This window comes from Microcaecilia unicolor, chromosome 3, assembly GCF_901765095.1.
Source record: "Microcaecilia unicolor chromosome 3, aMicUni1.1, whole genome shotgun sequence".
NCBI classification, from domain to species: Eukaryota; Metazoa; Chordata; class Amphibia; order Gymnophiona; family Siphonopidae; genus Microcaecilia; species Microcaecilia unicolor.
Window position 1 is genome coordinate 263,416,324 of NC_044033.1, and position 26,792 is coordinate 263,443,115.

The 26,792-nt window shown below is 45.1% G+C and overlaps 1 protein-coding gene across 1 annotated transcript in view; it reads left to right on the forward strand.

The window, feature by feature from the left end:
* Nucleotides 1-11,851: 11,851 nt before the first annotated feature.
* Nucleotides 11,852-26,792, forward strand: part of UST (uronyl 2-sulfotransferase) — a 461,975-nt gene continuing 447,034 nt past the window's right edge. Inside the window, exon 1 of the mRNA XM_030198046.1 lies at nucleotides 11,852-12,249. Within this exon, the coding sequence (XP_030053906.1) occupies nucleotides 12,057-12,249 (193 nt within the window). The 5' untranslated portion in view covers nucleotides 11,852-12,056. The remainder of the gene's footprint in view (nucleotides 12,250-26,792) is intronic.

A 26,792-nucleotide genomic window follows, 5' to 3' on the forward strand; every position in this document is an offset into this window, starting at 1 on the left:
CCACCTTAAGCCCCATAGTCAAGCCCACAGAGGAAGTGACACGGGAGAGATGGAGCCAGAAGGACAGTGAAAAGGATGAGAGGCATGAGATGTGACAGAAAGTAAGAAAACCCTATTCTGAAAGTTAAAATTACAAGACAGGGATCAGGAGAGGGTACAAAATGATTCATGACCTTGAACGCTTTTATTGGGATTGTATCAACGAACTATCAGTAGGCCCAGCCATTAAAGAATTCTTAGCTACACCCCAGGGCAGTGTTTTCCAAGTCTGGTCCTGGAGTACCCCTTGCCAATCAAGTTTTCAGGATATCCACAATGAATATGCATGAACTTGATTTGTATATACTGCCTCCATCATAAACAAATCTTTCATGCATATTCATTGTGGATAAGGGCCGGCGAGATACTGAGCCGGGCCTGAGGCAGGGCTGCTGCTGCCGGGCCCGTGGAAGGGCCACCGCCCCCCTCCACAATCGTCACCGCTGCAACCCCCAAGGATTGCCGCTGCCCCCCAAGGCTGCTGCCGCCACCACAACTGCAACATAAATACCTTGGCTGGTGGGGATCCTGAGGCCCCGCCAGCAGAAGAGATCTTCCTCCAGCACTGCTCTTCACTCTGCCCATTGCCTGCCCCTGCGGCTGCTTTTTCTCTCAGCGCATGCACGGCCTGAGAGGAAAAGCAGCCGCTTAGCACAGCAATGGGCAGAGTGACGAGCAGCGCTGGAGGAAGACCTGCAGTGTCTGCTCCTCCAGCCTCCAAGGGGGGCCCGATGCCGGAGTTTTCTTTCTCCTGCTCCTGTTGGGACCCGATCACCTGGTTCACGTCAGGAGCAGGAGACAGAGAGAGAGAGAGACCCCGGAACTGGGCTCCCCTTGGAGGCCCGAGCCCGGGGAATTTTGCCCCCTCTGTTCCCCCTCTTGGCGGCCCTGTTGTGGATATCCTGAAAACCTGACTGGCAAGGGGTAGTCCAGGACTGGACTTGGGAAACACTGCCCCAGGGGATGTGTTGAACACCACCTTGTTATCAGGAACATTAAGTGAAACCAGAGAATATGTTGATTGGAATGACTGAAGGGATGGTAGTTGGATATAGTTGAGGCAATTTAATTTCATGTTGCTACTGCTTGAAATTCTAACATGCCAGGAGATAAAAAGGAAAAAAAAGGCCATATCAGATAAGCCCTTCCTAGTAAATAATTATAGGAGAGAACGAGAGAGAGAGAGAGAGAGAGAGAGAGAGAGAGAGAGAGAGAGAGAGGCAACAAAAGGCACATATGCTAAAATTTGAAGGCACTTCAGTTAAAGTATCCTGAAAAAGATCCAAGAGCTTTATCCAATAAAGTTATTTTATTCAACAGAAGAAAAAGTTATTTTTGACGGATTTGAATAACCTTGAACTTTCAGGATATTACTCATCACAAATGAGAGTGTTTCCCTTTCGAAGGAGAATGCCCAGCTCTGTATTTCAGAAACTAAGATTTAAAAAATATATATATATATGCAACAATACTATTATTTGGAGGGTACTTGAATGTCCTGTGCATGTGCAATGAAAGGGTAAGTGTAAAAGAGCAGTTTTGTCCTCTTTTCATCCCCCCCCCCCCCCCATGACAAAATCCTTCTACAGTACTGGCTATATTGTATTGGCATAGGAGAAACTAGTGACAAATTGGCAGCTTGTCCCCTAAGTGGCCCTTTTATAATGCCGCAGTAGAGCTACTGCAGCATTGGTGCACGCCAATCCGGCACTACCGCCAGCCTACCGCAGGAGCCAGTGGTACTGCCGTCCCCAGTATGCACCATTTCCGGCACGACAGAAAAGCGAAGATACTTACCTGTAGCAGGTATTCTCTGAGGACAGCAGGCTTCATAGTCTCACAAGTGGGTGATGCTGATCCACGTCGCCTGGTCTGGCTTTTGCCACAGTAAAAAAGAGAGAGCTTTATGGAGAGCAAGCCAGACTCCACCTTGCATGCGCGAGGGCATAACAAAGATTAACCTGAAACTATAAACAATCTAAATGAGGGTGCAGCCTGGAACAGAATAAAAGAGGCCTAGGAGGGTGGAGTTGGATTCTAGACCTCAGATTCTGCAACACTGACTGCCCGAACCGACTGTCACGTCGGGTATCCTGCTTAAGGCAGTAGTGTGATGTAAATGTGTGGACTGAAGACCACGTTGCAGCCTTGAAAATTTCTTGAATGGAGGCTGACCTCAAGTGGAATGCCAGGATGGGCATGTAGTCGGGGAAAGAATGTTGGCAAGACAATCGACTGGTTCAATTGGAACTCTGACACCACCTTTGGCAGGAACTTAGGGTGTGTGTAGAGGACTACTCTATTGTGATGAAACTTAGTATAAGGTGCATCCACTTCTAAGGCCTGAAGCTCACTTATCCTATGAGCTGAAGTAACAGTCACCAAGAAAATGACCTTCCAGATCAAGTACTTCAGATGGCAGGAATTCAGTGACTCAAAAGGAGCTTTCACCAGCTGGGTGAGAATGACATTGAGATCCCATGACACTGGTGGAGGTTTGACAGGGGGCCTTGGCAAAAGCAAACCTCTCATGAAGGGAACAACTAAAGGAGTCCAGAGATAGGCTTACCTTCTACAAGTTGATGATAAGCACTAAATACACTAAGGTGAACCCTTATGGAGTTGGTCTTAAGACCAGACTCTGACAAGTGTAGAAGGTATTCAAGCAGGGTCCTTGTAGGGCAAGTAAGGGGATCAAGGGCTTTGCTCTCACACCAGATGGCAAACCTCCTCCATTTAAAAGAGTAACATCTCTTGAAAGACCCAAGGAAGCAAATTCTAGGCACTCAACATCCAAACTGTGAGAGCCAGTGACTGGAGGATGGGATGAGGGTTGGAAAACACTCCAATCTCCATGGAGGACAATTCCAGAAGAAGAGGAAACCATATCTGCCACGGTCAGTACAGCGCGCTCAGAATCATGGTTCCTTGGTCTTGCTTGAGTTTCAACAAAGTTTTTCCCACTACAGGTATTGGAGGATAAGCATACAGAAGACCTGTCCCCCAATTGAGGAGGAAGGCATCTGACACTAGTCTGTTGTGGGCCTGAAGCCTGGAACAGAACTGAGGGTCCTTGTGGTTGATCTGAGTGGCAAAAAGATCCACTGAGGGTACCCCACGCTCGGAAGATCTTGTGGGTTATGCCCATATTGAGAGACCACTCGTGCGGTTGCATTATCCTGGTCAGCCTGTTGGCCAGGGTAGTGTTTGCACCCGCCAGGTTAAGTGGCTGAAAGGAACATGCCTGGACGGCCTCCTGACACAGAGGCCATGATCCGGTGCCCCCCCTGCTTGTTGGTGTAATACATTGCAACCTGATTGTCTGTTTGAATAAGAACAATTTCATGAGATAGCCAATCTCTGAAAGCCTTTAGAGCGTTCCAGATTGCCCAAAGCTCCAGGAGGTTGATCTGAAGATTTGTTTCCTGAGTGGACCAAGCCCCTTGAGTGTGAAGCCCATCTACATGAGCTCCCCATCCCAGGAGAGATGCATCCGTTGTCTGCACTTTTTGTGGCTGTGGAATTTGGAATGGAAGTCCCAGAGTCAAATTGGATCGAATTGTCCACCACTGAAGAGAGAGTACAAGCTCTGGGGACACTTGAATGACATCTTATAGACTCCCCGTAGCTTGATACCACTGAGAAGCCAGGGTCCATTGAGCTGATCTCATGTGAAGACGTGTCATGGGTGTAACCTGTGGTGTGCTGGTAAATTTTTAACAGGCTCTCTCCCGGGCCACCTCTGCGCCCCCCCCCCATCCGCTTCTGCACCCCCCATCCACCTCTGTGTCCCCCCAAATTGTACAGCAGGGTATACCTGGGGAGAGAGCCTGGGGGAGCAATGCATTACTATCTCTGGGGGGGGGGGGGGGGGAATTAAATGCTCCCAGATTCCAATCTAATTCATGTTGAATGTGGAATAAAATGCCATAAATAAGTAAATAAATAGATAGAAACTCTGAATATTGAGCACCTGATTCCCATAACATGATGTCTGTTTTAGAAGCCTTTTACCAGGAGAATAAAAATCTCTGCACCTTAGGTGTCCCTATAACCAGCCCCTCTAAATGTCACACTGATTACGATTTATAACAAATTACTACTCTATGTATGAAAAGTTATTCCCTTATTATACTTCCTCTGTGTACATCCTTATGCACAAGCCGGCGGCATTTTTTAAAATTTAACTTTTTTTTTTTTTACAGTATCCTCCCCAATACAATATAGGAATGTAAGACCTTTGAAGTCAGAATGATTAAATATTTTGACACCCACCAGACAAGACTTAACGAAGATCTGGGTTTTCTAGACCATTATAAACCATAAAAATGTACTGCTTTGAAAATCGTACTGCTTTGTCCCCCTCCTGTCTCCACACAGTGGAGTGGAGGAGTGGCCTAGTGGTTAGGGTAGTGGACTTTGGTCCTGAGGAACTGAATTCAATGCCCAGCACAGGCAGCTCCTTGTGACTCTGGGCAAGTCACTTAACCCTCCATTGCCCCATGTAAGCCACATTGAGCCTGGCATGAGTGGGATAGCACAGGGTACAAATGTAACAAAAATAAATAAAAAAATGCATCTCACCTGTCTCTCACCTATCCACCCCCATTCCTGTTAGACTGTCACTGGAATGCTTTGATGTTTCACTTATATATACTGTCATCTACCAACATTTGCTTATTTCCGATCTGACAAAAAGTCTATGAAACCTCATAATTGGAAAGCATGCTTTTAAATAAACTTTGTACTACAGGTAAAAGTAGGTGCTGAGTTTGCGTGACTGTCAGGGATTATTGTTTGCTTTGACTGCAGCTGTTTTTTGCTTCCCCCCCCCCCCCCCCCAGAAGCTGCTGCCCTAGGTGATTGCCTAGTCTTACCTAATGGTTGTCCAGGTCCTGTACATCTCTCAAGTACAGAATGAAGGCTCTGCGATAATTTATTTTCTATAGGCATTGACAAAATTGTGCAGAAAGATGTTTCTTAATCTACAGTTGCAAACTAACCAATTGTCCCCTACTGCTTTTAATCAGAAAGTGGAAATGCAGAAGAAAAACTGACTGACTGTTGCACTTGGGTCTTGTGGTTTGTTTAACCTAGTACAGTTCATTTGTCTTTCCTAGTAATGCTGTTCAGGAGTGTATATGAAAGACATGTTTTTCAGATCAGGAAACACAGCAAACCCAGTCTGTGCTGTAAGATTTATGTAGGAGGTGCCTTCTTCAAGTTTTGTGATTTTTTACCAAATGAATATTCTCTCAGAGCCTGTAAACCAGGGGTATAGCCAGATGCCCAATTTCAGGCACAGCTAAGCTCAAAATGGGTGGGAATGACAACCCCGCCCCCCTGCCTGGCATCTCTCCAGGCAATCAGGGGCCACTTCACTCCCCCAACAGCCCTCCTGTACCTTTAAATCCTTAAGCCTTAAGGGCCCCTTTTACTTTTATTGCAGCTGGTAAAAGGGAAGCCTCGCTTTCCTACAGGAAATGGCCGGCGTTAACCCGGAAGTAACCAGGCAGTGCACGGCACTGCCTGATTAGCACTGGGTACACTTCGGCACTACAAACATAAATACATTTTTGTAGCACTGGAAATGATGGCACGCTGGGGGTGGGAATTACTGGCGGGCTACTGCGGTAGTCCAGCGATACTTCCTGTACAGTTAATGGTAAGCCTGCATTGGGCTTACCGCCGCTTAGTGCTTGCACGGGCTCTGAGGCTTTCCTCTGATGCAACTTCCTGGTCCCGTAGGGGAGGATTGGAGATTTATAGAGGTCTGAACTCTGAAAAATGTCCAATTTCAACTGACTTGCTGACCTATTATCAGGGCCGTGCCTAGGGTCTCCGGCGCCCCCCTGCAGTTGGCCCCGTGCCCGCCCCCGAAAACAATCGCTACAGTACCCACTGCCCCCCAAAAACGATCGCTACACTACCCGCCCTCTTCTCCCCAGATCCTTTTCTTTTTGTTTAAATTTACCTCTGTCCGGCGGCAGCGTAGCGTTAGTGAGGAGGCGGCGCTCCCCCGCCCCGACGTGTCAGTCTTCCCTTTGCTCAGTTCCCGCCTTCTTGTCAGAAGAAGGCGGAACTGAGCGAAGGGAAGACTGACACGTCGGGGCGGGAGAGCGCCGCCTCTTTCTCACTAACGCTATGCTGCCGCCAGACAGAGGTAAATTTAAACAAAAAAAAAAAGGAAAAGGATCTGGGGAGAAGAGGGCGAGGTAAGCATGGTGCTGCCATGCTTACCTCGCTTACCGTGTTGGCACGGCCCTGCCTATTATCAAACTTTATTGGGCTCCTCATCTCTAGGTCTTTTTTTGGATGCAAATATTGTAGTACTGCCAAAACCTATCAGAGGCAGTACTCTTGTACAAAATTACAGACCAATCTCATTACTAAATACTGATTATAAAATCTATACAAAGCTATTATGTTGTAGAATGGAAAACATTATTCAATCACTTATACACAGAGATCAAGCTGGTTTTGTAAAGCTCAGATATGGTGCTGATAACACTAGATTAATTTGTCATCTCATCCACTTTGCTCGGTCTAAAGATTGTCCTATATTATCTGTCTCCTTAGATGCTGAAAAAGCCTTTGACCAGGTGACGTGGAAGTATTTGTTTAATGTATTTAGACATTTTGGTTTTCCTATTTCATACATATGCTGCATTTACTGTATTCACTACCATCTGATCGAATTGCAGCTAATGGTGAACTCTCCACTCCATTCTTATTGCATAGAGGGACCAGACAAGGTTGCCCTATATCTCCTATACTGTTTAATCTGGCTTTGGAACCTCTTTTGGCTGCTATTCGAAGCTCAAATTATATTACTGGAGTCCATATGGGTCAGGATGAGGTTAAGCTTTCAGCATATGCTGATGATATAATGTTATACCTCACTAAACCGCAGGCATCTATGGAGGCACTTATTCAGCTAATCTCCCAATTTTCAAGGCTGTCAGGATATAAAATCAACTGGGATAAAACTGATCTAATGCCTCTAAATGATGCCTCTACTCCTTTTATCATTTCTGGTTACCCCCTTAAGTGGGTAGTCTCCTCTATCAAATATCTAGGCATTCTTTTTGATAGAGACTTTCTTACCACTATTAAACTCAACTCTGATAAGATTATAGCTAAAGATGAAAGTTCTCTCTCATCTTCGTCTCCGCTCAATTTATCATGGTGGGGTAGGCTTGACACTATTAAGATGATGATAGTACCTAAAATTATAGATATTTTAAGCATGATTCCTCTCATTTTTTCTAGCTCTTTTTATAAAAAGCTAGAAAAACTGCTCTCTAATTTCTTATGGGATCTTAGGACACCCAGAATCTCCTTAGGTCAGCTAAAGCTTCCTAAATTGCAGGGTGGGGTAAGGTTTCCTGATCTCTTAACATATCATAAAGCCTTCATTATGTGTCAGGGCTTTGAGTGGATCTCTCCTTCCACTATTACCTCTTTACCTAGGTGGTTAATTTTTGAGCAATTTATTATAGATCCGCCGGTACACTCTCATTTAATTGGCATGCACCTTCCCAAAAGCATAGCCTTGAATCCAATTATTAACACTACTCATAAATTAATATCCTCTTTTGATAAGCAGATGATTGTATCCTGGGACAGCACCACATGTATACCTATATGGAATAATCCCAAATTTGTAATTAATAAAAAGTAAATCTCTTGGTCACAATGGCAACGCATATGGGATCTCAATGATTTAATTGATGTAAATAATCACACTTGGAAATCATTCTCAGTTATGAAAGCTGAATTCTCTTTGTTAGATACTCACTTTTATCAATGGTTACAGCTTAATACAATGTTGAGGAAGAGTAAATTACAAATACAAAAGTTGTCCCATGCTCCTGAGATTATTAATATTTCCAAGCAATTTCAATTCTCTGGACATGTTGTATCCCATATATACAAATTCATCTTAAACAACTTTCCTACTAAATGTGTGGGCTTACGCAAATGTTGGGAAGAGGATATTCAGCAATCTATCACTGACAAATCTTGGGAGCAGGTATGGAGTTCTTTATTTAAAGGCTCCAGATCCTCCTCAATAACACAATTCCTCTATTTCTTCACTCATACTGTAGATCCTTATGGACACCTCTCAAGTCACATATGATTAACTCTTCTATTTCCAACTTATGTTGGTCTTGTCAATCCCAACAAGGTACTCTTAAGCATATTACATTCAATTGTATATGTATTCAAAAGTTTTGGAAGGACATATGGTCCAATTTAGTAGATATATTCAATCTTTCTGGTCCAACAGTATATAAATATGTGATACTTAAAGATCAATGTTTTAGACCCATTTTATGTTTCAATCATTTTTATTCAAAACTTAAGAAGAAAAGTTAACATCATCATGTATGAACGTCTGATATTTTCCCCCCATGTGGCTAAACTAGCACATAGTACTTCCACCCCAACAAATAGAACTTAACCTTCCCTCCCCTTCCCTTCCCCTCCCACCCCCCCCCCTTTTTCCCTTGGTATGGCATCAAATGAACATAATAACGCAGGGTACAGGGCAATAGCTAGAAGTTTAACAGTCTACTCCTGGCAGTTGGAGTCAGAGTATTCCAAAAGGGAGTCCAAGTGAGTTGGAAACACACTCCAGTCTTCGTTTTAAAGTCTGTAATTCCCACCCTCTCTACCCGCAGTAGTGTTATCATACGCACACGCCACTGTGTTACTGTAGGGTAGTTGTATGAAAGCCATTTTGAGAGTATTGCTTGTTTAGCCACTACAATAGCTTTGCGTACAAAAGCGGTAAATCCTGATGGGACAGGGTGTATGAGAACAGGATGGCCCAGGAGCAGCGCCGAGTCATACTTCCAGCCCGCCTTCCACATCTCAGAAACATATTGTACTAGCTCCTTCCAAAATCAGACTATGCCCTTGCAGGACCAAAACATGTGCCTGAGGGTGGCCCCCAGATCCCTGCATTTGAGGCACTCTCCCCAAGGCGAGAGTCCCATGTGAAAGGCTCTCCTGGGAGAAATGTAGAGTCGAAGAGCAAATTTGTATTGCAGCTCCCAGTGCTGCGTCATGTTCATTGTTTTGCGCATTGTAAGCACATGGGACTTGAACTGAGGCAATGTAAGGGCCATGGGGATATCTCGTTTCCAGGCAGCCAGTAACTTGGCATAGTCTAGTTCAGTAACTGTGTCCCTGACGTGCCTGTGATGGAACGTGAGGGGCACTTTTTGCTGTGCCTCTAAAGAGAATGCTGTTGCCAACTCTTCCTGGACATCCTCCGCCAGCGCCTCCCAGGATAAGGAACGTATATAATGCTTTAGCTGTGCATAATAGAACTCATCAGAGGGTGGCAAGGCGTATTCAGCACAGAGCTCCTGAAATGGCTTTATCTGTCCTTCACGGGTAAGTACTTGTAACAAGTATACTATCCCTTTCCTTTTCCATCTGCGGAACACCGAATACAGCCTTCCAGGTGCAAAGGCAGGGTTCCCGCATATTGGCAAGTATGGTGTAACCTTCAAAGAAAATCCGTGTAATTTACAGATCCATTTCCAAGTTGCTTTTGCTGATGTCATTATTCCTGTATGCTTCAGTAGGGGCGGCAATGGTAATCCCATCGTGTGCAAATAGCTGCTGAAGTGCGTTTCTGGGTATAATTGTAATTCCAGTTCTGTATTTGTATGGTCCTGTGTTCTGCGAAACCAGTCAGTGATGTGACGCATGCCACCAGCTATTGTTAGATATTTCACGTTCAATAGTCCCAAACCCCCATATTCTACCGGTATACTCAGTGTTGGAATGGAAAGGCGGGGTTTCTTCCCACTCCACAAAAATGTTTGCATTAACCTCATTAATTTCTTTTTCTCCCCCCTCTTTAAGTAAAGCGGGAGAGTTTGAAAAACATAGAGCCACTTTGTAACTACAATCAAGTTGTACAATGCATAACGCCCCAGGAGAGTGAGTGGAAGGGATCCCCATGCCTGCAATTGTTTTCCAGTGTCTTTCAATAAGCGTTGTATATTTAGCTCATATAACTGGGACAAATCAGCTGGAATACATACTCCTAAATACTTAATCATGCCCTGCGCCCACTGTAAGGGAAACTGTCCAGGCCAAGATGTTTTGACGTCTGGTAAAATGGGAAGTGCAATGGACTTGTGTAAATTTAATTTAAAGCCAGAAAATTTCCCAAATTGTTAAATTATCTGCAGCAGCCTGCTTAAGGTCTGGGTAGGGTTTTTCAATAGTACCAGCAGATCATCTGCGTAGGCCAACGCCCTGATGTCATGACCTGCCAAGGTGACCTCCTCAAGGTCCTGGGTAGATGCAATGATCCTCAGCAGTGGCTCCAAGGACAAAACAAAAAGTAGCGGGGAGAGTGGACACCCCTGTCTCGTTCAACGACATATTTGGAACTCTGACTCTTGTGCCATTTACAAAAACCCTCGCCGTGGGCTGGCAATATAGAGTACGAACAGCCCGCAGGAACCACCCCGCTATACCCATGCTTTCTAAGGTCTGAAACAAGAAGTCCCACCCGATTAGACCCATTTTAAAGACTAATGAATGTTTGCTTGTTAATATCATGTTGAATCTAGCTTTGAAAGTAGTCTTTACACACTGGAAAGCTTTACAACAAGCTACTTATCAAGAATGGTGGAATTTATTGTTCCAAACCTATAAATATGAAACTTAAAAACTTAAAAATGATCTACGAACTAACTTACTTTCGTAAATTTCTGAAGACCCATCTCTTTAATAAGGCATACCACAAACACCAACAACTGTAAATGTAACACATCTCCTCCTACCTATGTTCAGAATTGTTTTCATCTGCTTGTTTAAATTTCTACTACGCTATTCAATCTCTACTATGCTATTCAAGGTCTTTACGTAACATTAAGTGTTTGTTTATGTAACATTAAATGTCTGTTTTCTAATTTATTTCCACCAAGTACGATACATTGTAAGCCACATTGAGCCTGCAAAAAGGTGGGAAAATGAGGGATACAAATGCAATAAATAAATAAATAAATACACATCTCAATATGCTTTGTATAAAGAAAAATGGCCTCCATTGATATCCTATTTTGAAGATGTGAAGTGAGAGATGTATATTGAACTTTTTATTTTTTCTTCATGTATATTATTACCATCTGTGTCACATGCATGAACTTTATACTGCTTACATACTTTAAGGTGTCTTTTTTTTAATTTTATTTTAACTCAATTTAAATATCATATTGTAGTACAATTGTTATTAATGTTCTCTCTTTAATACAAAATCAATACAAATATTAAGACTAAAAAAAAGATGTCCAGGCACTTCAACCATCCTTCTGGCTTCCAGACATTAATGTAAAAATCTTCACAGTTCTGAAAGAAAAAACCCCCCAAACATTTGGCAACCCTAGCTGGGCCTCTCTCTAAACATTTGAGCAGAGTCCTAGTCATGCACCGGGTCGGCGTAGTCTTAATCCAATCATGTCTTCGGAGCGATATCGATCCTCTCAGTTTGTGGGTGTTGGTGAACGCTTTACATGTTTTTTTTTTAAATTTATTTTTCTTTAATTGATCGTTGGAAAAACGGATAAGGCAATTTTCAAAGCGTGAGAAGAAACACGCGCATCTCCCGTTCGTGCCCCAAGAGGTCGCTCCTGTCGAAAGAGAGAGCCCCCAAACTGGCAAGATGCAAAAGAAACAGAAAACAACTTTTCCTCGTACAAGTACTTTCGCAGTAAGAAAGCGGTAATCTGACACCAGGCAGGGTTAAATGCGGGGAGGGTGGGATGCTGAAGCAGTGCTGGCTCGCTCGGCAGCTGCGGAGAGAGAGAGAGAGCTCAAGCTGAGACAGAGCTTCGTGCCGGCTCCGCAGCTCCCGGTGCCGGGAAATGCGGGGAGCAAAAGGAGGAGGAGGACAGTCTGCCGATCCCCCACTTTCCCCCTGAGCAGAGCCTGCCAGGCGGACGGATGAGCTCTCCCCGTCTCCCGGGGCCAGGAGGGGATACAGGATGAAGAAGAAGAAGAGCGGCGAGCCCAAGGATGCGGGCGGCGTCTCGGCGCGCTGCGGGCTGCTGCCCCGCTGCTCCGTGCGGGATTACGGCTTGTGCATGGCCAGCCTGCTGCTCTTCTGCCTGGGCTCCCTTTTCTACCAGGTGAACGGAGGCCCCCCGCAGCTTCTGCTCCAGCTCCGCCGCTACCTGGGTAAGGAAGGGGGATCGGAGGGGGGTTGTGCGGGCGTGCGGAGACTTGTCTCCATAATAATGTAGCGCACAGGACCAGGCGGCTCCCCTCCCCCGCACAGATCTGAAGAGGATGTGAGGCGAGTGAGGGGATTCCGGCAACTTTCAGAAGCAAGAGTTTTGGCAGGCAGCAGCTCCACATTGTGCATTTGGGCTTTCCCTTACTGCAGCCTCCCTCCCCTTCCCGTGGTATTTTTGGCAAATCCAGGGGTGGTCTCTCTCCTGAGTGTTGATCAAAGTAATTGAAGGGGGTGGGAATCAACACGGGTTACCCCTTCCTGAATCTAGTGAGAGCCTTGCTTACTAACGAGGGTGTTCGAGTACCCCCTGTTATGCCCCTAATGCACTTCCTAGAATCCCACTGACAAGTCCCCTAGGTCTTGACTTCAGGACCAGAGCCCTTCAAAAACATGTTCAGAGTGCTAATGGAACAGTTTTTCCTGTGAGATGAGGACTTAAGAGACACAAGTCTACTTTCCCTCAGGCTCAACAGAGACACCAAATTCCATCCTTGCCCCTCAGGCACCCTAGTTGCTGCTGATGCTGTGCAGGGCAAAATGTTGTTGGGGCTGGGTAGGTACTCTGTTCCACTCTGCCTGTGTATTTCAGTATCACATGGCCCGTGGGTAGCATTACAGTTTGGATTTCCCTGGTATTTTGTTCAAATTGGTCTTCAGAAGCTTGTTTGGTTTTTGCATATTTTGCCTTGGACATAAGAATGTGAACCTCCCCTAATATGAGGCAGCTCCCGGGTCTGGTTTCCTGAGTCAGAAGTCAAATGGAAATCAGGCATATTTACTACAGAGACAGATGAACCAGAGGAAAAGGAACATGTGTGAAATACTGGAACAAAAAGTGTGTATGCAGCGCTCCCCCCTCAAAAAGATAATGTGGATGAAACTACATGGTTTGTGAATACACATAGGGCTGGATTTACATCTTGGGTGCACCTAGATATAGGAACTGCGCCGCCTCCTTTGTCCCCCCCCCCCCCCCCAGGCTATACAGCTAACTTTCCTGCTTTCTGTAGAATAATGGATGCTTCCACCCCTTCCTTCCTTTCTGCAGGGGGGGGGGGGGGAAACTGTGCTTCTTACCCACATATGCCTTTTCTAGTGCATTCAGTTAGTGGTGGGGTCATGTTTACCTGCAGATCCCACAAGACTTCTTGTGGTTGAGATTTGAGATTGAAACCTGCAGAGAAACAGGCAGAAGCAGGGAAGAAATGCTGCTGTTCTCTTGCTAGTGGGATGGCAGAGGATTGGGGCAGAGGGAAGTGAGGACTGTTCTGTTGTTACCATAGACTCCCATCTATTATTGTCAATTTGTTTACAATTTTAGTTAATCTTATTTTTTTAACTATGAATTTAATTTATCAACCCACTTTTAAGCCAGAGCACCCTGCGTGGTGCACACCTCTAGGCAAGTGCCTACTGTATCTAATGGAAAATCTGGCCTTGGATGTATGGAAGGAGGTCCCCCACTGAATTTTGGCCATTGCATGAATGCCCTGATTCTGAGGAGTAAGATAGCAACTTATTGAGAGGCGTTATGCTATGTAATACTGACTCATGTGCCAGACTTGACAGGAGAGGGGCTCTGGCTGCGGTACTGGTGTACACTGTAGACAGGGTCAGCCTAACCATTAAGCAAGTCTAGGCAGTTGTCTAGGGCAGTAGCTTCTGAGGGGTGATAAAGAGCAGCTACAGTCAAAACAGAACAGAGGATCCTGACAGCAAAATAACTCAAAGAAGTATCAGTGCATACTTTTACCTGCATGGAGGAATGGCAATTTTCAATTATTTTATTTATTTATTTATTGGGATGTATTAATTGCTTTTATGAAGAGATTCACCCAGTTAGCTTATTTACCTTGGTAAATGTCTTTTGAAAATTCCCCTGATTATATATTCACATACAAAGCAAAGATTTTAATATTTAAAAATATGCTGCCCAATATTCAAAACGGTTTAACCCGCTGAGTAACCTGGCACACAAGATTCAGTGGCATTTAATCTGTTAGGTTAGGGACCTGCTGGGGGTCGAGCGCCTACTTAGCTGTTTGGCTGTGATTTTCAGGCCAGTAACTGGCTTATTAACTGCATAAAGTCAGGACAGCAAAAAGGCTGTATTAACTTAGCAGCGAAGCTAACCGGGCACCAGTCTAAATAACGACCAGCACACAGTTAACTTCCTGGTGACCGCTGAGACATGGCCATTCAGTGCCGGGAGCCGCACATATCCTGGCACTGAGCATGCGGGGTTTGGTCAGCCCACAACTGTGAGCAGTTCAGACACCACTTACCACCGTGGGCTGATTAGATGAGGTTTAATTTTGCATTTTTACAGGATTGTTGTGGGAGGGATGGTATTACCAATGCTACCGCAGGGCCTCTTTTACTGCAGATTCGTAAAAGGAGCCCTAAGTCTGATACTATGGACCATAACGAAACATGTCTCTGGGTGTATCTAGTACCTCGAGCAGTGGGCACAGCAGCAGAAGATCGTGTCTGGGGTGGCGGTGAGGAGAGCAAAGTGTCGGGGGTTTGGCAGAAGGCTGAACTTAGGGTTCTTAATACCTTTACAGCAGCCCTGAGTGTTGAATGTGTCTCAAGAATATTTCACGCATCTAAGGCCAGTGAAACACTAAGGGTCTCCAGTGTTGACCCTCTCCCAGTCGGGTTTGCAGGATTTCCACAATATGCATGAGATCTATTTGACGGTGTTGAAAGTTGTGATTGAATCATCTAACAGTGAAGCTATACAAGGCTATGCAAGTATTGTGAGCCAACAAGAGATATAGCTCACTTGGATATCAACACAGTACAAGGCTGTTATGCGAGGTGACTGTATTTGTTACAAGCACCACATTATTGAACAAAAGTGGTATAAAGATCGTGGACAGTTTTGTTTTGAAGATTCGTTGAAGAATGTCAGCACTGTTTAAAAACGTTATATTGAAGAAAAAATTGTTACGTGATGTTATATTTATGGTCTTGAAACTCTGGGAATATGTAAAGAGTTGAAATCAATCAGAATCAGTATTGTAGGTATTGTATGGGATGAATGAGTTGTATGATTGTTGAGTGTTTTGAGGTAAATAGGATATGATCATGGTTATGTAATATTTGGGTATGACAAGGATTTGTCACATGCATGTAATAAAAATAATTATATTTTTGGGATTAGAATTGTGAAAAGTGGTTACTTAATTGCATGATATGCATATTCATTGGGGAAATCGTGAAATCCCAGCTGGGTGAGGGTTGATGTTAGATACCCCTTGAACCCGCAGCCTTGTGGCCCCCCTCCCCCTCCCAATTTCCACTTGCTTTCAACACCCTCCTCCAAGATTCTGATAATTAAACTCTACAATCATGATCACCTGACAAAAAGTCTATGAAACCTCATAACTGGAGATAATGCTTTTAAATAAACTTTCTATTGCAGGTAAAAGTAGGTGCTGATGGTTCTTTGAGTGGCTGTCAGGGATTACTGTTTGGTTTGACTGCAGCTGTTTCTGCACCCCCCCCCCCCCCCCCCCCCCCCCCCCCCTAGAAGCTGCTGCCTTAGCTGATTGCCTAGTCTTGCCTAATGGTTGTCCAGGTCCTGTACATTTCTGAAGTGCAGAATGAAGCCTCTGTGGTTATTTTTTTTTTTCTATTAAGGCATTCACAAAGTTGTTCAGAAAGATGTTTCTTAATCTACAGTTGCAAACTACCCAATAGCCCTCACCTGCTTGTATTCCAAAAGTGGAAATGCAGAAGAAAAACCACCTGACTATTGCATTAGGGTCTTGTGGTTTAAGTGTAACCTAGTATAGTTCATGTGTCTTTCCTAGTAATGCTGTTCAGGAGTGTATGTATGAAAGACATGTTTTTCAAATTAGGAAACACAGCAAACCCATTCTGTGTTGCAAGATTTATGTAGGAGATGCCTTCTTCAAGTTTTGTGATTTTGCACCCAATGATTATTCTCTCAGCCTGTAAGCCAGGGATGTAGCCAGATGCCCAATTTTGGGTAGCCCTAAGCCCAAAATGGGTGGAGTTAACCCCCCCCCAGGCCTGGCATCTCTCCCTCCCCCCACGGCAATTGGGGGGGATCACAACTCCATCCCCTGCCCCCCCCATACCTTTAAATCCTTTAGGTCTTCGCCGGTAGCAAGCAGCTACTTATTCCCCGTGCTTGCACCAGATTCAGGCTTTCCCTCTGACGTAACTTCCTGGTCCCATGGAGGAGGATTGGAGAGTTATAGAGGTCTGAATTCTGAAAAATGTCCAGACACTTCAACCATCCTTCTGGCTTCCAGACATTAATGCAAAAAATCTTTACAGTCCTGAAAAAACCACACAGTTGGCAACCCTAGCAGGGTCTCTCTGTAAACATTTGGGCCCTAGAAATGTACCAGGTTAGTGTGTGTCTTTATCCAATCTTGTATTTGGAGTGATATTGATCCTGTCAGTTTGTGGGCATGCCAGGCTGGTGAAGTTACTCAATGCTTTATATTTCTTTTTGAGCAGCAGATTGTTGGAAGATGGATTGGGCAATTTAGGGGCCCTTTTACAATGCTGCGGTAGAGCTACCTCAGGATTGGCGTGCGCCAATCCAGTACTACTGCTGGCCTACCATAGGAGCTGGTGGTTGGTCTGCTTCCTGTGTGCACCATTTCTGGTGTGATAGAAAATATATATATATATTTTTTTAGTGCCGGGGGCTTACCTGGTGGTAATTGGGCAGTGCACAGTTACTGCTGGATTAGCGTGGGAGCCCTTACCGCTTCCAAAATAGGAGGCAGTAAGGGCTCCCCCTGGAAATGGCCGTGAGGCAATTGTGCATTTACTGCACTTACCGCACAGCTATTTTTTTTTTTTTGCCTTTTACCTGCTGTGGTAAAAGGGGCCTCGGTGTGCGGCAAATCCCTGATGCCACAGCAGGGCCCATTTTACCACAGCTTGGTACAAGGAGCCCTATATGACCATGATGAAATATGGCTCTGGGGTATATCCAGTACCTCGAGAAGTGGGCACCAGGGGCGTAGCCAGACAGCAGATTTTGGGTGGGCCAAGGCAAGAAGTGGGTGGGCACCAAATGTTCTGTCCCCCACCCCCACACCAAGAAAATATCTCAGCTGGTGGGAAAATGCTTCTCTCCAGTCTCCATCTTGGTAGTCTGTAGCAGGCATCCGCTAAAAACTGAGCATGCGAAGGTGCCAGTATTGTGGAGAGCAGCGTTTTCATTACCATGTGCTACTGTTGGATAGGCCTGAGCACTAAGTGGGTGGGCCCCGGCCCACCTGTGGCTATGCCACTGGTGGGCACAGCAGCAGAAGGTGCAGTATGTTTAAAACATTTTTTAAAATTTAATATTGCTCATATGCTATAATGTAATGGATGTAATTGATTGCAAAAAAACAACAAACCAGTTGGTCCGGCAAATCCAGTATGGAAGAGAAAACATATTGCTTTCACTGCATTCACAGCGGGTTTTTTTTGAGAAACTGTTCCCAGAATCTAGCTTTCTTTGTTTTAACAGCCACACCAGCCTGGCTATTATTGGAATTTTAAATCGGCTGGTGACCCACTGTCCCTGACGCAGCCATTTTTATACTGGCGAAACATGGCCATGTCGGCCATATTATGTTAAATGTCTGGGAGCTTTTAATCTACTAATAAAGACTGCGTTTTTTACAAGTTCTGCTTTGTTGTTTTATCTTGCAGACTATTCAAAAAGGAGAAATGAGCAGATTACAAATTGTTGTAAAGAATGCGATGTTTTAAAACCAAATCAGTCCTTGTATACTGCTATTATCCCCTTTCCAGGGTTCAGCGCGGTTTACATTCTAGGTGAGACAAAAGCCGATAGATAATGTTAGTGTGAGGTATGAGAACAATTAGAAACCATTGGTGTAATGCATGAGACCAAAAACATTATAGGAAAGGATAATGGATGATACTAGGACGTAGAAGTCAACAACAACAACAATCATTTCTAAAGCGCTACTAGGGTTACGCAGCGCTGTACAATTCAAACATAGAAGGACAGTCCCTGCTCAAAGAGCTTACAATCTAAAAGACAAGAGTCAATGGATTGTTATGAAGCAGTCTTTGGAAAGAGCCTCTTCCTGAAGCTAAGGTAGCTGTTTTCTGTTCTGCTGGCAATAGGTAGAGAGTTCCATATTTTAACTCCAAGTACAGGGAATAGAGAGCTGAAAATCTTTGATTTTGAATTGTCTTTTGAAATGGTGACGCTAGCATCAGTTGTTTTTTTCAGTCCGTTAGACTGGACCAAATGTTGGAAGTGGTCTTAGCAGTTCAGAGAAAAAGTATTAAAGACATATTGGTTTAGAATAGTACACCCAACCACTTGAATTTCTGAGCAGTCCTGAATTTTTGAGATTGCAATTGATTGCACCCATATAGTTCGTATAGCACTGTCCATCAGAGAAATGTTGTTCCACAGCGAGAAGTATCTTTGCTCAGGTACACCACATTGCTTGGGGCTACCTCATGCTGGATGAGAGAGAATTTGTCTTGCAGGCCTGCTGTCAGAGGTATACCAACATTAGGAAGTTCCACCACCTGTAGGAGTGTAATCACCCTCCTCCTCCTCATTCCTTTGGTCTACAAAGGAGGGAGACCCTAAATGGGGATAATCAGAGTGATTGGAAAATGGGGGCAGTGCAGGGTCCAGGCTCATTAGGTACATATATTTCCAGAATATGATTTATTTACTGTGTTGTATTCTTTTGGTGCCTAATTCCATGGAGTACATGCAGAGTGCTTGTATCATCATAAGCTGGTGCAGTGAAGGGGGTCTCTGCTGTGTTCATTCTGCTTTAATTCAGTTGACTAACAGACCTATATATATATCTACTGAAAGTGTGCACTGTCTGATTTTCTGGCCACTTTATTCTTTCGCATTTAATACTTTTAATAAATATAGATATTAGATATGTATTACCTTCAACTATTTGGCTGGTCTTTTACCTTTTGCGTGTTGTCAGACAATTATGCACTGAAGCCCCACTTTGGTCCCACCCACTGTAGACTCCCCAAATAGTCTACGGAGCTCATTTTCAAAAGAGAAAAATGTCCAAAAAGTGACATATCTGCATTTGGATGTTTTTCTCGCAAAAAATGTCCAAATTGGTATTTTCAAAACCAATTTTTTAAATGTTTTTCTATGAAGTCCATCAGAAGTGCATTCAAATCACAAGGGCGCGTGTCAGGGGCGTGTTAAAGACAGGATCTGGGCGTTCCTAACACTTGGACGTTTTTCAGCCATAATGGAACAAAACAAAACCGTCCTGGACTAAAACTAAGAAGTTTTGAGCTAGACCTGTTTTTATAAACTAAAACTCAACTCAACTAAAACTCAAGACAGAAAAAACACACTGTTTCATCCTCCCATCCCAATACAATACGAACAAATCCACAAACATAAACACCCCAGATTATACCCTCCCTATCTCAGACAGCCTGAAAATTCTCGGTATTACAATCGACCATAACCTCACAGTAGAGAACCAAGTGAAATCTACAACAAATAAAATGTTCCACTCAATGTGGAAACTCAAACGTGTGAAACCATTCTTCCTGAGGGAAACATTTTGCAACTTGATACAATCAATGGTACTAAGCCATGTAGACTACTGCAATGGAATTTATGCGGGATGCAAAGAACAAATTATAAAGAAACTTCAGACCGCTCAAAACACGGCAGCCAGGCTTATATTTGGAAAAATGCGATTCGAAAGCGCCAAACCCCTCCGAGAAAAACTGCACTGGCTCCCAATAAAAGAACGTATTGCTTTCAAAATCTGCACCCTGGTTCATAAAATTATCTACGACGAAACCCCGGGATACATGACAGACCTCATAGACCTACCAACCAGAAACACAACAGGATCAACACGAACATACCTAAATCTCCACTACCCAAGCTGCAAAGGACTCAAATACAAATCAAGCTATGCATCCAGCTTTTCCTACATAAGCACACAACTATGGAACGCATTACCAAAAGCCGTGAAAACAACTTATGATCACCTAAACTTCCGGAAATCATTAAAAACTAACCTGTTCAAAAAGGCATACCCTTCCGACCCAACTTAAATGCCTGTACTCTGCAATACAACGAAACCAAAGCTCGTAATGGACATATAATAACTCTTCCTCTCTACGATTCCCTAATGTGTCTGTACACACGAACCTTATTCTACCACAACATTACTGTTTTTGTTCATACTGGAATTGGCGAACGCTTTTATGGTACTATGTAAGCCACATTGAGCCTGCAAATAGGTGGGAAAATGTGGGATACAAATGTAACAAATAAAAATTAAAAAAATAACGAATAAGGCACAAAAAGGTTTCCCTAAATGACCAGGTAACCACTGGAGGGAATCAGGGATGACCCCTCTAATACCCCACCAGTGGTCACTGACCCCCTACCACCCCCTACAAATGTGAATACAAATATGATTTATCAATCTCTATGACAGCTTCAGATGTTAGTGCCAGATCTGTTAGAGCAGCAATCAGGTCCCTGGAGTAGTGTAGTGGTCAGTGCAGTGCACCATGGCGTGGGGGACTCTGGTCCCTATCGCCCTCTACCTGTCACATTTGTGGTGGAAACTGTAAGCCCTCCAAAACTCATCAGAAACCCACTGTACCCACATATAGGTGCCCCCTTCACCCATAAGAGCTATTGTGTACAGCTGTGGGTAGTGGGTTTTAGGGTGCCCAGCAGACAACATAAGGGAGCAATGGTGAGATGTGTACCTGGGAGCATGCTTTTGAAGTCCACTAGGGTGTCCCATTTATCTTCTGGGATGTCTAGGAGACCAGTCTACTAAAAACGCTGGCCCCTCCTACATCCCAATGGCTTGATTTTCTACGTTTTTCACTTGGCCATTTTTGTTTTGAAAATGAACCAAAAAACAAAACATCCAAAGCACAAAACCTTGTTAGAAACAGTATTTTCTAAAACAAAAGATGGATGTTTTTCTTTTTGGAAAATGAACTTTCTTATTCAGATTTTGGACATTTTTTTGCAAAACGTCTAAAGTCAGACTTAGACGTCATATTGAAAATGCCCCTCTATGTCTCTCCTGCTCTCTGGTCTTGTCTGTGGCTGCCAAAATCTTTCATGCAGCCCTGCTGGACAGTCAAACTTTAGTAGAAATGGTTTAGATCTGATAACAGGTGAGAAAGCCAGCATCCATATTAGCGCCTTTTCTGTTATTTCGAAACGTTTCATCATCCTAATTTCAAACAGTTTCCCTTCTTGTGCACTCTTAAAAATAGGCTGATTGTGTGGTTGTTCAGGGAGTGAACTTTCTTTGAGAAATGTTTACCTTCTGAACTGTAATTTTATTTTCCTGTCCCTAAATCTTTGGCTTGTTTCACCAGCGTAATATCTTTCATCATACTTGTTTTTTCACTGGATCATTTATACTACATTCTTCACAAAGCACCTTAGTAAAAGACCCCCTAAAGCACCCTTTCCCAATAATATGAAGTAGCATAAAACACTGGTACAAAACATCTATTCTTCAAACCCCTTTCACATTAAGGAGTATTCAAACTGCCAGTACAAGAAGATCAGAATCAGCTCAGTTCCGGCAGCATTTTAGAGAAGCATCTGTTGATCTAGAGTCTTCTCTAAGTGACTTGCTCAGGGTCACAAGGAGCTGTAGCAGTGGCGTAGCCAAGGGTGGGCCCGGGTGGGCCCAGGCCCCTCCATTTGGGGCTCAGGCCCACCCAGTAGCAGCATGTGGCTGGCATGGGTTCCCAATCCTCACCAGTTGAAGACTCCCAACTGTCCCTCCTGCATACCTTTTAAATAGCAGATCTTCGCCTGCAGCGAGCAGCGACTGATGCATACTGCTCGAACCGGCCCCACAGCCTTCCCTCTGATGTATTCCTGCCTATGGGGAAACAGGAAGTTGCATCAGAGGGAAGGCTGTGGGGCCAACATGAGCAGTGTGTATTAGTGGCTGCTCGCTGCTGGTGAAAATTTGCTGGGGAGGGGGGGTGTTTGAGAGACCATATGGTATGCAGGCGAGAGAGGCAGAGACCAAATCACTTGTGGGACAAGGCGGAATTCTTCTGCCCACCCATCTTGGGCCCAGGCCCACCCAAAATTGGGTGTCTGGCTACTCCCCTGAGCTGCAGTGGGAATTGAACCCAGTTGCCTAGGATCTCAGCTCACTGCACTAACTGCCATCGCTTATTGGGTGAAAGAGAGATGAAGAAAAGTGAGAAAGGAATGCTAGTCTATGAGTGGAGGAGTGGCCTAGTGGTTAGAGCACCAATCTTGCAATCCAGAGGTGGCCAGTTCAAATCCCACTGTTGCTCCTTGTGACCCTTGGTAAGTCACTTAACCCTTCATTGTCTCAGGTACAAACTTAGATTGTGAGCCCTACTGGGACAGAGAAGTATCTAGTGTACCTACCTGAACGGCCCTGGTTGTCTCTGGGGGGGGGGGGGGGGGAAAGCATGTTATTTCCTCACCTGCTGGCACCGCCGTATTTTCAAAATGGCAGCCGAGACTTCCTGCAGAAGTCTTGTGTTGTCTCGGCTGTCATTTTGAAAGTACAGCGGTGCTGGGGCAGGAAAGAACATGGGGGGGGGGGGGGTGTCCGGGAGAGGGCTTGCTGCTGGCAGGGGGTGTCTGGGACAGCGGGGGGGGGGGGGGGGGGGGCAGGCATTTTCAGCTGAAACCGAAACAACACCGAACACAGACTTCTGCCTGGTTTCGACACTGAAGTGAAACCAAAACCGAAATTTGGTTGGCCTCTACTTTGAATAGCGACCTCCTCATTCCTAGCAGCCTTTTCTACCTGGTAGTCTAGAGGCAGATGGAGAACAGTCCACACTGTAAGTCTGTTGCCAGTGCTGAAAAACTGTAAAAGGAATTCCACATATGGTGAGCAGCTTTAATCCTCTGAGCAGCACTTTTGCATAAAATGTATGTGGTTCATCGTACCCACAAGTCCTTGTTTCCTGCAGTCTCCTGCAGTTATTTTTGAAGTTATGAAGTTCTGTACCCAGGATAGCTTAATTTGGGAAAATATTCCATAATCCCATCCACCTTGAATAAAGATATCAGTTTCTCCTTTTTGTTTGAGAAGATGCTGCCCTGTTGACTTGGTTGCTCTTGGGATATAAATAGGGCTTCTGATTTTAATTTTTAACCAATAAACACCAATAAAACATATCCAGTGCAAAGAAAGTAACATTAGGGACCCTGCTTACTAAGCTGCACTATAAGTGCGCTAGCGTTTTTAGCATGCACTAATGCTAGAGACACCCATAAGAATATATGGATATCCGATCCCAAGGTGTTAATGGGAAAAACATAGGAAAAGCACCATTTTCCCTAATATTCTCTCATGCAATCCATAGATCTTCCATTCTAATTTTGTGCATTTTCTCTGCCAACTGCACAAATGCATGTATTTGATTGTACCAGAAGAGATACCCAGCATAGTACTTGTTCTGTGAAAACACTGATAAACACTGATATTTTGTACTCTTGAAGAACCCCTAGCTTGCTGAAAAATAAGCACCTAAGATTATAGACCCTAGATATAATTTGAGAGATCCTGGTTGTATCCAGCACTTTATTTGCACAGCCAGAAGTCCATTTTTTGGGGGGTCCCAAGGGTGGACTGAGAGGGCCAGGCATTCTCTTCTCTCCACACACTACCCCTTCCTGTCCTCCCCTCTCCCATCCAACCCTCCATGGGACTTGCTGCTAGTTCCCACAAACCAAAAAGGACGTTCCTGTCATAGGAAGCCAGTGACACAATTCAACTCTCCTCCTCTTAACAGCTTCTCAACATGATCACACTTTCCCCCTCCAAACAAGCACAATTATAGAGATTCCCCTAACATATATATTTCCCCCCTCCCTTCACCAACATATGTCCAGTATTGCTTGCCCTTCCCCCCTCATAACCCCAACAATACAATAAACCTCTAGGTAACAAACTTTAGCAAGCTGTCATCATAAAGCAACATCCTGAGTGGAAGAAGGCATGGTGCTTGAACATCCGTGAAACCAGAGTTTCTTATTCAAGCATCAGTCAAATAAATCCAGCCAACGATCCTTAGCTCTGCTGAGTTCCAAATCCTCTTCCTTTGCATTCCGCCTTCTGTCAGTGAATGTCCGCCAACTGCTGCTGGACATCCTGTCTCTCCAGACCCTCAGTTTCACCCACAGGGACCCCTATACTCTCTCGTTTTAGCAGTTCTCAAGCTTCTTCAAGGACAGCCACCTTCTTATGGACCCCATTAAAAGTAACTAGAATCACAAATGGAAAAGTCCAGTGATATGTCACATTGGCTTGGGTCAGGGCTCTGGTGACTTCCTTGAAAGCCCTGCATTTATGCAATCCAGTGTAGGCCAAATCCTGGAATAGTTCAACCATGACTCCATTCCACTGATCCCATAGCCCTTTGCTTGTTGCAGTAGCTTTTCCTTCAAAACCAAGCTCTGGAAACACACAATTTTGTATTTTGGTCTTTCTTGGGGATGAGGCCCCAGGACTCTGTGCACCCTGCCAATATGGGGCTCCAGCTTATCCTCATGTAGCAGCCAGCGAGCCAGCTGTGTGACCACATCACTTCTTTATATTCCACTATTTCTGGAATTCCCTGCGAGTGCAGTTCTTAATGTCCTCCAATTTATCTGCCAACTCATGCAATCAGATTAAACATCCTCTAGTCTCCACTGGCCCCCTACCACCTCTTCCTCCACTGTATCTATCCTCAACTCTTCACCATCCACTCAGGTGCCCATCTCCACCAGGGCAGTCTTTAAGTCCTGGATCACCTTTCTGATCTGTTCTTTCACAGAGGAGATTTCTGACTTTTTCTCCTCCATCCATTCCTGGAGATCCGCTTTCGTGACCTCAGCTGTCGGGGCCAAACCACACCAGTGAGTCAGGACCTGCATGCTCCGCACCCACATCCAGCTGTGACACGGGAGACAGTATCCTCAATGAGAAAACACTTATCCCGCACTCTATCAACTGCCAGGTACAGAGGTTGGAGGACGGAAGTGGAGCAAATGCATAGGCTTAAGGCATCTCACGGACAAACCACCCTCTCTCACTTTCTGCCCACCACCCTAGCAACGCTCACCCCACCCCCCAAGTCAACCGCTAGTCCCTCACAGTTCCCAGAACCCCGCAATCCCCCCCCAAACTTTCAAACACACACACAAACCAAGCTGCAGCAAGCAACAGCTGAGCGTTTGCCTTCCGCCATCCCTCCTTCCCTCTCTGTGTCCCGCACTTGCATAATGTACAAGAAAAGACGACGGGACAGGGAGGGAAGGAGGGAGGATGGAAGGGAAACAAACAGCTGTTGCTTGCTGTAGCGCCTTCACATCTCTCTCTATAAGAACCCAGCAAAAATTACCACATTCAAAGCCCCTTGCCACTCCCTCCCATTTCGCAAGCCCGACACCCCCCAGCAATGATCACCCCCTCCAAGTCGCCCGCCACTCCCACCCCCCTCCAAGTCACCCGCCACTCCACAGTTCGCAAAACCCCGCCAACCCCCCCAACAACATTCACACACATACACACACAAATCAAGTCACCCGCCACTCCCTCACAGTTCGCAGAACACCGCCAAACACCCCCCTCCCCTCCCAAACATTCAAACATACACACAAACCAAGCTGCAGCAAGCAACAGCTGATCGTTTCCCTTCCTCCTGCCCTCCCTGTGTCCCGCACTCGCATAATGTACAAGAAAAGAGGAGGGACAGGGAGGGAAGGAGGGAGGACGGAAGGGAAATGAACAGCTGTTGCTTGCTGTAGCCCTTCACATCTCTCTCTATGAGAACCCAGCAACAATTACCCCATTCAAAGCCCCTGGCCACTCCCTCCCATTTTGCAAGCCCGGAAACCGACCAACACTCCCCCCCCCTTTACAAAAAATAATAATAACAAGGGACAGCTGTTACACATGAAGAGGGAGGAGGGGTTACCCTGGAAGGGGGGGCGACGACCCTGAAACTTCCAGGGAGGGAGGGAGGGAGGGGGGGTATCCTCGAACTGAGAGGGGAACCCTGGAACTGGGAGGGAGAGGGGAACCCTGGAACTGGGAGGGACAGGGGGGACGAACCTGGAACTCACAGGGAGGGAGGGGGGACCCTGGAACCGGGAGGGAGGGGGGCCCCTGGCAAGGAGGGAGGTTACCCTGGCACACACTCTCATTCTCACATACACACTCTCTGTCACACACACACACTCGCACACAGTCACACTCTCTCTGTCACACACACACTCGCACACAGTCTCACTCACTGTCTGTCACACACACACACACACACACACACACACACACACACACACACACTCGCACATTCACTCTCTCTCTCTCACACAGTCACTCTCACACCCACTCTCTCAAACATACACAATCCAAGGAAAAACCTTCCTAGTGCCCATTTCATTAGTTTCAGAAACAGGCCTTTTTTCCTA